At 48.2% G+C, this 11,295-nt stretch overlaps 1 protein-coding gene across 1 annotated transcript in view; it reads right to left on the reverse strand.

The window, feature by feature from the left end:
* The window catches only part of BRPF3 (bromodomain and PHD finger containing, 3), a 35,881-nt gene extending 24,964 nt beyond the window's left edge, over positions 1 to 10,917 (reverse strand). The window contains exons 1-4 of the mRNA XM_011945358.1: positions 10,688 to 10,917; positions 6,549 to 8,022; positions 3,215 to 3,371; positions 595 to 726 (exon numbers count right to left, since the gene is read on the reverse strand). Coding sequence (XP_011800748.1) covers positions 595 to 726; positions 3,215 to 3,371; positions 6,549 to 7,996 — 1,737 coding nt within the window. The 5' untranslated portion in view covers positions 7,997 to 8,022; positions 10,688 to 10,917. The remainder of the gene's footprint in view (positions 1 to 594; positions 727 to 3,214; positions 3,372 to 6,548; positions 8,023 to 10,687) is intronic.
* Positions 10,918 to 11,295: the final 378 nt, after the last annotated feature.

Here is an 11,295-nt window from a genome sequence, read left to right on the forward strand (position 1 = left end):
AAAAAAAAAAAAAAAAAACTTGCTTAATGTCACACAGGTAGTAAGTAGAAGAGGCAGGATTTAAACCCAGTAAGTCTGTGCCATAGCTCATGTTCCTAAACCACTGTGTTACACTACCTACCTCAACATTTCCTATGCTCAGGGGCTTAAAATCTCCTAGAACGGAGGATAAATAGAAAATTTAAATGATTCAAGACCATAAGTGTTTAAGGGTCAAGTGGGAACCCTCAGAAGTTCCCAGGCCAGAGGCTTTCAACTGATGATGCCCATTAGAATGGCCTAAGAAGCTTTCCAAAATCCTCAAGGCCAGGCTCTCTCTGAGACTTCCTGAATCAGAAATTCCAGGGACGGGCCCAGGCATATGATATTAAGCTTATGCTTGAGGCCACCAGGAGCTGAAACCCAAAATACAGAAACCATCAGTAGCACCACAGCTAATACAAAGTAGGCAGCTCTTGGAGCCTACAATCCTGGGTAGGGAGGGGAGAAAGAAAGCTAGCAAAAGGCAGGGGCTCCCAGATTTCCCCATACTAGACTAATAGTGGGAGAAAGTGACCTTGAACTAGGGCTCTAGGGCTGGGGGCTCCTCCTTACCTGCTCCCGTTTGAGCTTCTCTCTCTTCCGAATCAGCTCAATCAGCAGCCGCGCCCGCTCCAAGTCATGCCGGAGCTTCTGCCAATACTTCAGCTCTTCCTTCACTGCACTTGTCTTCTCATCTTGCTCTCGCTGCAGGAAGGAAGAGAAGAGGGACTAGGAACCTCCTTCTTGCAAAAGTCCTCTCCCTGTTCACACCTCCTGGGGCTGCAGCAGGTAAAAGTCTTGTCCCCTTCCTTGACCCACAGTTCCAAGAGCCCTTCCACCCTTCTCTACCCCATGCCTTCTTCCTGAGCTACCCCAGTATTATAGCACTGTTTCTTCATTATAAAGCAATAACCTTTGCTGGAGTAGGATCTAGGACTACTTCCCCCTACCCCCAGGTATACCAGAGAGCAGCTATGGCCCTTTGGGTCAGAAAGAATTTCATAAGAAAACTGACCTCAGGGGTGAAAAGAATTTCACCCTAGAGCTTTCACTTGGCTAGAAAACAAAGTGAGGTTCTTACTATAAGCTTGAACATACTTTGGTAAAACAACAACAAACAAATTATGATTCCTGCCCTAGAAAAGATTACAGTTGGAGTCAGGGGAAGGGAAGAGACCTAGAGCTTGAAGCACAAGGGCCTATTAGCATAAAGATAATAAAAACTAATAATATAAATGCTAAGAGGATACAAAATAGAAGATCTGAGTAGGTGGAGGTTAGATCAGAGAAGCTTCCTGGTGAAGAATCTTACTAGAGTTTTACATATAGGTAGGTGACAGACATGGATGGACAAAGTAGTAAGGAAGGTCTCTCCTGGAACCAAAGGGATGAAAGGGGTAGAAATGTAAAGGCAGAATTAGTGATTCTTTGCTTAGTAAGCAAAACAGGCTGGCCAGAACAGAGATGCTGGAGAACTACAAAAGCCAAGGAAGATCTAGGATACAGCTAATAAGAAGCTTCAAATGTAAGGCAAAAGAGCCTTAACTTCGCCTGCCTAGAAAGAGGAGTATACTCTGGAAGAGGAAGTAAGAGAATGGAAGAGCAGGACATTGCTCACCTAGGCCTTGCTCCTCTCCATAGTCAGACATTCCTGCCCCAAAGCCAAGCTTATAAAATCAAGAAGTAGGCCTTTCCCCAAAGGACAGATCCCCACCAATGTCCCTGCCAAGCACACCTGCCAGATGTCGGCAGCACCCTCCCTCTACAACCTCTTGGCCATGGAGGATCCCAACAGCATGTGAATAAAAAACTACCAGTTGTAGAGCAAAGAAAGAATTAGAGGCTAGAGATCACCTAGAAAGCTATTGCTGAGATTAAGAGGGCATGGATGATCAGGAGAGCTGCAGAATGAAGACAAAAAACCATGTTGAGAAAGCCCCCAAAGCAGCTTAAGGGATGAACAACAGTGGCCCATTAGGGAGTAAAGAGTCAAAAGTAACTCCAAGGTGGGGAACTCTTGATATGAGTCAGGAGGGAGGGGAGAGCCATAATGATGGGGAAATAAGTTTACTGAGAGGAAAAAAGATAATTAACGTCCAATATTTGAGTTACAAGTTAACCACATCCACATGGAAACGTCCCTGAGGGACTGATGGCAGAAAAAAGGGATGAGGACAAGACAAAAAGCCTGGAGCTGCTATTATACACTTATTGTCAATTATGAGAGTGGACATGTTCTCCAAGCAAACAAGCAGATAACAGAGCCACTGGGAATGTTACCATTAAAGAGCAAGAAGTGGGATCAGCATAGGGTACAGTCAGAGAGGTAGAAGCAGCAGGAAATGGTATCACAGAGAAGCCCTTAGACAAAGTGATCTGTAGTGTCAAATGCAGCCCAATGATCAATCAGGTGAGAATATAAGGAAAGATTTCCTTGGACAAGGTAGCTGATGTTTTAGGGGAGGCTTCAGTGAAGCAGGTGGACCAAAAGGTTCAAGGGGGGCCAGATACAGGCTTATACTTCAGGAGTTTAGTTACAAGAGGCAAAAGTGAGATCAGACAGAATGCAGAAGGCACCAAACTCACATAAAGCTTTGCTTCATCTCTGGAGCAGCAGTGTGGGAACACTTAAAGGCAGAAGGAATAGAACAGGTAAAGGGGGAGAAAGAACTAAATAGTTCAAATAAGGGAAATTAGGAGCAGAAAACATTAAACATGCAGCAAACTCCAGTTGCTAATGACTAACAGCCACCGCAATTGGACAGGCTGTGTGCTACAACTTAGATCGTAAATTTGTGTATTTACTATGAAACATCTTTTGGCAGATGGCAGTATAATGTCTTGAGGAAAGGGCGCCTTTTCCTAATTAACACAATGTGGCCACCCTGGCTCTCATTCAGCCTACTTCTTGCTTTCTGCCACATCTAGAGGATTTTCCCCACATATATGGAAAGCTGGGCGTGCTCTCCACCCTCCCCTAGAATTCTCTACAAAGTCAAGCCTCATCCATTCAGAAGGAGTTGCTTGAAGATCTCTGTAGTGCTGGGGGTTGTTCCTGGGATGGGCCACCCAGACAGGTAGGCAAAGGCTCCATGGAGGGATCAAGGAGGGATGCCAGCCCCACCCCAACCACCATTCCTTTTCCTTCACTCTCCACCTCCCTCTACTAGTCTCAAATCACCACTGCACCTACCTGCTCAGCGTTTCTTTGGGACTGCAGATGGGAGTGCAGGCGCCGGATAAGAGGGACACCATTCCGTGCCTGCCGCTTCAACAGCCAATAGTTGTGAAGCCGCTGCATAAACTGGTTTTTCCTCTGAAAGGAGAGACCACTACAGATCTTGTTCAACCTTGAGTAGAGGCACATGGAAGTGAAAGACAGGGTCAGTAGGCAGCCCAGATTATAGCCCATGCATCCTATCCAGACCCTGGTTCATTTCTGAACCTTATACAGGAAGACAGAATAAAATGGCCAAATACCTCACCTCAGAGAAAAGCTTGAAAAGGACAGTAAAGTTAAGCAGCTCAGATTCAGCATGAGGTATTTCATTTGCTTTTCCACCTCTTGCCTTGCAGTCCTAATCCTCCAAAAGAACCCTCTCCCAGAACCCCGTTTCCTATAGTCCTAGACTTCTTTGTTCCAGGTATGGACTGAGAAACAAGCCTATGCCTCAATACCCCCACCTCCTCTTATAAAAGCAGTGAAAGGGAACAGGAACTTGGGTAAGCTATGGTTAATGTGGCCACTATTTCCTGCCTTCTGTGGCTGAGAGTCCCATAAAACCAGGGAGTAGCCCACAACCAGGTTGAGCCCAATGCAACCCCTTAGAGTTGTTTGACCTCTGGTTTTTCATGGTATAAACCTCAGCAGCCTAAAAATGTTATTTAATTTTGAACCAAATGAAAAAAAAAATTGGATCTAAAGATGTAAGAGGATGGGAAATGTGAAAATGCAGCTGGCTAAACTACTCAAAAGTCTTAAGGTCAGGGTTTAAGCCAGTAACTCCTTGGGGGAGGAAAAGGGGTAGGAGAGGAACTAATGCAAGCCTATAATATCTGTCTTTAGTATCCATATTGCAAGGTGGGTATCATTATTCCCATGTCACAAAAGATGGAAAGGCAGCATAGGAACAGAAGCTGAATAAGCTGTCAAAGTAACTAATGCAGCTAATAAGATGGTGGATCTGGGTTGGACCTGAATCCACGATCTCTCTGCTATACCATGGTACATCCCCAGACTCGTTATCCACAGGGTAAGCAAGGCCTCAGTGCTCCTGTGATGTTTCCTCTCCTTTTTTCTCTTCATGCCACTCCATTGAAACAAAGATAAGCACAGCTAAATAAGTTGAAACCTTAGAAGGATGGGCATGTTGGGCAGGACATTGTTCACCTAGGCCTTGCTCCTCTCCACAGTTAGATATTCCTGCCCCAAAGCCAAGCTTATAAAATCAAGAACTAGGCCTTTCCCCAAAGGAGAGATCCCGACCAATGTCCATGCCAAGCACACCTGCCCAGATGTAGGCAGCAGCCTCCGTCTACAACCTCTTGGCCATGGAGGATCCCAAGAGCATTTGTGCAGGTAGGGAAAAGAATAGTAATAATAAAATAGCAGCAGCAGCAGCAGCCACCATTTATTGAGCACTTACTATTTGCCAGACACTGTGCTAAGTGCTTTACTTATATTATCTCATTTATTTCTCACAACAGCTCTATGTGGTGGGTTCATTTACAAATAAACTAAGGCTTAGCACAGTTAAACAACTTGCCAAAGGTCACACAGGTACTAAGTGATAGAAATGGGTTTCAAGGCCGGGCGCGGTGGCTCAAGCCTGTAATCCCAGCACTTTGGGAGGCCGAGACAGGCGGATCACGAGGTCAGGAGATCAAGACCATCCTGGCTAACATGGTGAAACCCCATCTCTACTAAAAAATACAAAAAACTAGCCGGGTGAGGTGGCGGGCGCCTGTAGTCCCAGCTACTGGGGAGGCTGAGGCAGGAGAATGGCGTAAACCCGGGAGGCGGAGCTTGCAGTGAGCTGAGATCTGGCCACTGCACTCCAGCCCGGGCCACAGAGCGAGACTCCGTCTCAAAAAAAAAAAAAAAAAAAAAAAAAAAAGAAATGGGTTTCAAATGTTGGTTTGTCTGGTTCTTAGTCAGCAAGCTCTGTTGGCCCCAGCAAGAGGCATCTAGAACAACCTACATGTCAACCAAATATTCTAGCCTCAGGGTAAAACCTCCCTACAGATGGGAACTAAGCATCCACCCACTTACCTCAGGAAAAAGAATAACCTAGAACAGCTCTGTGACTAGAAAACACATTCAGAGTCACTGAAATTCTAACTTGGGTAATAGCTGGCACTAAGAGCCTACCCCTTCCGATCTTGCACTTTTATCTTCTTCCCAGCCTGGCAAGTCTGGTTGCCTATTCATAGCTCTCATACAACTCTTTCGCCAGCACTCCTTTCTCTCTACGCTTCTCATCAAGAGAGATGGACTACAGGAATGCAACCTAGAGGCATCATGAGACCCAGCTCTTGTGGTATAGAGTCTGTCACTTTCCACCTGGTTCCATCCCTTAGAACAGGACATGGCATGTATTAAGTGCTCAATAAATAAATCATTGAATGAATAAAGGAGTGAACAACTTTACCTCCCGTGTTCGCAGTTTCTTCATCTGGGGGTGTGGGAGAAGGTGCAAGGACTACATCAGATGAACAATCTCCAAGACTCCTTCCTGCTCTAACAGTACACCACCCAAGATAAGCCTCTGCTAGGAAATCTTTCCTATTCTCTTGCTTCTCTGCTAAGCTCCCATCCCTCCAATGGCTCCAGATACCTCTCTGATATTTTAAAACAGGTACCATGGGCTCTCTACAGACTCAATGGGGGTCCACAGAGCTTAGCTACACAGCTGAACTGAATGATCCTCTTATCCCTAAATCTAAAGCTTCAAGAGGAGGAATACCATGTTCTCTCCACACCACCACCGCCTCATACCCAGGACAGAACTTGCTGGACAGCGGATGGCCATGCCAATCCTCTGAAACAGTGGTTCTTCACTGGGTAATTAGTTCTACCCTCCCCAAGCGTTTTTGAAAACATGCGTGAGGAGTGTCTGAGGTTGTCACAAAGACCAGGCAATGGGGGAGAGGATGCAACTGGCATTTACAAAGACCAGGGATACTAAACATCTAGAAACATACAGGACAGTTCTAATAATGAAGAATTACCCTGTCCAAAATGTCACTTAGTGCCCCTATTGAAAAATACTGTCTAAGATATCCTGTCACCTGAGTTTCTAAGTAACTTAAGTGTTTTATTTCACTTTGAACTAAAGGAAATACATTACTCTGAGGGCACAATCAAAACCACAAACCAGGCCAGGTGAGCCTGGGGTCAAAAAAAAAAGTTTAAATTTGGGGAAGAGAATCGTGTCCAACTGTGTTTAGGGAAGGCCTGGCACAGGGCCAACACCAACCCAAAAAGAAACCATGAGTCCCTAAGGAGACCTTCTGGGCATGCTTACCTGTAAGAGGGTATCTGTGGCACAGTGACCAGGGGGAGAGTGGAGGGTGTGTCTTGGCCTGCTTCCTCTGGCTCCTTCTTGATCTTCTGCTTCAAACTCATCTTGTTCTTCTTGGGCACTCCCTTGAGGGGGCCACTTACCCCGCCTTGGCTTTCCTGCTCCTCTTCCTCCACTTCTTCCTCTTCTTCCTCCTCTCCATCACCCTCCTTTAGCCCTTCCTCATCGCCAGTCTCACTGATGCTTCTAGGGGAGTCGCCCTTCCTCCGAGCAGTGGCAGTACTTGGTGGCGAGTGGGCCTCACAGTAGGCAGTCTTGCGCACTGTAAAGATGGTGCCATTGAGGCTGGTTTCGCGCATGGGCTCAATCTTCATGAAGAGCCCAGCCCGCTGTGCACATGTCACGTGGAATGCTGTGTAGCAGTTCACTTTATGGCACTGGATGGCTGCACCTAACCCTTTCTGCTTGCAGATATAGCAGGTTAGTTTCCAGCGGGCAGGCGGGATATTGTCAATGCCCTCGATAGGTTCCAAGAACACGGTGTTAGCAAAGCAGACTTCAGGGATCCAGATGGCACACACCACATGGGCCCAGTGCCCATCACTGGTCTGTTTGAAGGCGCCACCCTTATTAGGGCAAAGGACGCAATCCACAGGCCGGGAGGGAGACTGCAGGCAGCAGCGGCATAGCCACTGACCCTCAGGGATGTAGGGGACGCCATAGCACTCCTGGTGTACTGCCAGGTTGCAGATGTCACAGAAGAGAATAACGTTGCTATTATGACATTCATCATCCAGGCACACACAGCAGAAAGCGTCTTCATCGATGAGTGACTGTTGGGCCCCACTGCTGCGACTCTCCAAGTATGACTCTTTCTCAAGCCGGTCTACCAGCAGCTCAAAGGTGTCTGCAGACACCAAACTGTGCCCATCTACTCGCCGCTTTTCATTCACCATGTCCAGCCAGGCAAGGTCCTCCTCATCCATGTCATACTCTACCTCTGCATCCAGGTCTTCAGGTGGCTTCTCAATGTAGCGATAGTAGGCAGCAGGCAGCGGGGGTGCTTCTGGCTGGATGCCTGAGTCCACCATCCGGAAGCTGGGCTGTGGGAGGTGGAAGGAAGTACCAGATGCATGCTTGGAGCAGGATTCCTTCTTTTTGCCCTTGGATGAGGGTTTCTTGGACTTGCCAGGGAACTGAGGCTGTTCACTGTTTTCCTTGTTACTATTGCATTCGGTGATATCCTGGGCAGTTAGCTCATCCTCAGTGATGATTTTGAGTGGGTCATAGATGCTGATACGATGCAGGCGTCCATCAATGTCTACCTCGACAATCCGCTGGGCCTGGGCATATGTTAGGGTCTCCCGGGTGGGTGAGCACTTCAGACTGTAGGGGGACGGGGAGCGCCGGCCCTCGGCATTCTGCCGGGACTTCCGACGAGGCTTCCTCATGGCACCTGGGGACTGAGAGGACAGGCCTAAGGAGAGAAGGCCAGGAGACTATGAGTTGGATGCCCTTATGCACCCATTCATCCTCCTATATGATCAAGCATCCACCAAGAGGACTGGCGTTTCCCTCTGTCTGAACAACCTGCCCCTCAGGCATCCACATGGCTTGCTCCTTCACCTCCTTTGAGTCTTCCACTTCTTCAAGTGAACAACACTACTCAGTGAGACCTTCTCTGACCACTTTATCTAAAATTGCAAATCCTTTTCCTCCACCAGCAATCTACCTTTCATTCTGCTTTATTTTTCCCTTTAACACTCATCATCTTATACCATGCTACATAATTTACCTACTACTACGTTTATTGTTTCCTTCCTTCCACTAGAATGCAAGCCCCATGAGGGGAAGAATTTTTGTTTGTCTTGTTCACTGCTGTATCCCCAGTTCCTGGAACAGTGCTTAGCTCCTAAGTAAACACTCATTAAGTATTAGTTGAATGAAAGGAGAAATCAAACACACACGATCCCTGCCCTCAAGAAGCCCTGTCTAACTGAAAAGACAGAAAAGTAAACAGATTATTACAGTGTAACATGGGGAAAGATCTAAATGTTCTAATGATGTACATAAAGCTGTGCAACAGCTAACTACGGAAAAGTCATGAGTAGTTAAGGGTTTAGAAAAGAAAACAAGAACAGCATCCACCGTCAAGCTCTGTACTGAACAATGGGCCCCATCAGAGGATCAAAAGTCACAGGTCTAGAGTCTTCTCCCAATACATCTTACCACGATCAGAAACCCTACTCCTTGACCCCGCCTAGAGCTGAAGGGGTGAAGGCATCTGAAATGCCTATAACACATGGTCTAAGGGCTTCAAACTACAGTATGCAGGGTATTCCCTACAAAAGGCAGCATCCAGGACAGCAGTCCCCAACCTTTTTGGCACCAGGGACTGGTTTCGTGGAAGACAATTTTTCCACAGATGAGGGTGGGTGGTGAACATTGTTCCATCTCAGATTATCAGGCATTAGTCAGATTCTCATAAGGAGCATGCAACCTAGATCCCTCACATGTGCAGTTCACAGTAAGGTTCCCGCTCCTATGAGAATCAATGCAGCCGCTGATCTGACAGGAGGCAGAGCGCAGGTCGTAATGCTTGCTTGCCCGCCACTCACCTCTTGCTGTACCGCCTGGTTCTTAACAGGCCACAGTCTGCGGCCTAGGGGCTGGGGACTCCAATCCAGGGTACACCAACTAGTACATTTTAAGGCAGAAACAAACCCTAGAAGCTCTGAGAGTGGCTTCAAGAGATCTCTGAAGTCATAGTGGCCTGTCTAGGACCTTCATTCACCTAAGGCCAAGATGATCTGGGCAGTATCTGAGGTAAACTCTCAATGCATTCTGCTACCTCAAAAGTCTCTCCTAGAACACTTATATCTAGTCTATCCTTATACACCCAAGAGAAAGTCCTAGTTTCCAACATCATTCTCTGGATGACAAGCTCATAAGGAGCTGCGGTAGGCAGTTACCAAGGCTGTCACCACCAGGAGAGACCTTTGGGGATACAGGGCCCCATGGTGTGGGCAGACTTGGAAGGATATGAACAGGGAGAAGATTTCAAAGAGAAAAACAATTCATCACCTTGGTTGCAGGGTCTACCATCTATATAAAGTAGGGACGGTGATAATAAAAGCACTTTTTCCAAACTACAAAGCCCTCTTAATATTTTTCACAACTACCTTAGGAGATGGTGTAGCTACTATTATCTACACAGAAGCTCAGAAAGATGTCACTCAACCTAAAGCAAGTAAGTGATAAAGCTACAATTTGAACCCAGATCTTCCAATGCTCAATTCCTCTCAGTGGGAATTAAGAACACCACAGAGGTGCTATGGTCTGGTACAAGAAGAGGCTCTGGGGCAATCTAGGTTCTAATCTCGGCCCTCTGTGACCTGGAGAAAGTCCCTTAAGCTCTCTATGCCTCCATACTCCATCAGTAAAATGAGGGTAATACAATCTAGCTCTCAAGGTGCTACTTGTTAATAAGGTATTATTAACATCCTTATTTGAAAGGCCTTCCAATCCCAAAGTGTGACTGAAACAAACAAAAAACCAATTTGGCTGAGGGGCAGTGCCAGGCAGGCTGGCACACCCCATTTGGAGCCAAAGGAAACAGAATCATCGCAGCAATTCTGTCCGGGTTCCAGAGGCCCTTGGCTACTGGATTCCTTAAAAATGCCAAGTCCCTGGGGGCAGACAGAGCCAACAGACCTGCTTCGTCACCCACTCCTCCAAAGGCACCGAGGCCCTAGGAGAGGTGAGGACATCTGCCTCCACACCGACCCCAAACAGCGCAGACAGGCGATGCGGCGCCCCCTTTCATGAAAGCCGCTCCATCTTCTCCCTCCCCACCTGCCACCTCCTCGGTTGCTCAAGCATCTCTCGACCACGCAAGACTCTACACAGACGTGTTTTGTCCCACCCACGCCTCCAGACACCAGGGAGAAACTCTAGAGGGGGAAAGGCTGCTGCTGAGGGAAATGAAATGAGTTTCGCCCACAAGGAGCTTACAGTCTAGACGAGTTTTTTGGCGGGAGTTTATCAACCTACACAGCCCTTCCCACACACACACCTCCAACGTATCTCCAACATCCCCTGTCCCCCAGATTTCCTCTCGGCACCCCCGACCCTCCGCTCGCCCACCCCACCCAGGTCCCCGAAGAATGAGGATCTTCTGCAATCAAACTGTATCTCCTGCACCCCACACAAGCTACTCAGGAGACAAGGAGGACCCCAGCCAAGGCTCCTGCTCCTTTAAGGGGGCACTTCTTCCAGAAGAATCTTGACCCCTCGGAGAAGAAAGGAGGGAAATAACATCTCCTCAGAGGGGAGGGGGCGAGCGCACCAGAGACAGCCTGACGTGGAGTCCGACCCTCAGACAGAGAAAGCGAGCGCCAGCGAATGAGCGGGGCAGAGAGACGAGAGCCCATTGGTCGTCTCACCTGCCCGTCAGAGGGACCCAGGGGACCAAGGGACGCTCAAGGGGCGGAACTCTCGTCTGGCCAGGCCAATTGGAAGGCGTGGTGGGGGCGGGGCTTGGCGGCTCGGAATCCAGGGCTTGGGGGGAGACAAGATGGCGGCTGCGGGAGGGGGTCCTCGCTTCTCAGCTCCCCCGCTCACCCGCCTTCTCCTTCCCTGCCGCCGCCCTCGCTCCAGGAGAGAGCTTTCGCACCGCCCCCGCCCTGCTCGGAAAGCCCCCCGCTTCTCCGGTTTTCCCCCGTGCAGTCCCTGGTCCCCGTAGGCCCCG

The sequence above is a fragment of the Colobus angolensis genome, unplaced genomic scaffold (assembly GCF_000951035.1).
Source record: "Colobus angolensis palliatus isolate OR3802 unplaced genomic scaffold, Cang.pa_1.0 Scaffold24, whole genome shotgun sequence".
In the NCBI taxonomy this organism is placed as follows: domain Eukaryota; kingdom Metazoa; phylum Chordata; class Mammalia; order Primates; family Cercopithecidae; genus Colobus; species Colobus angolensis.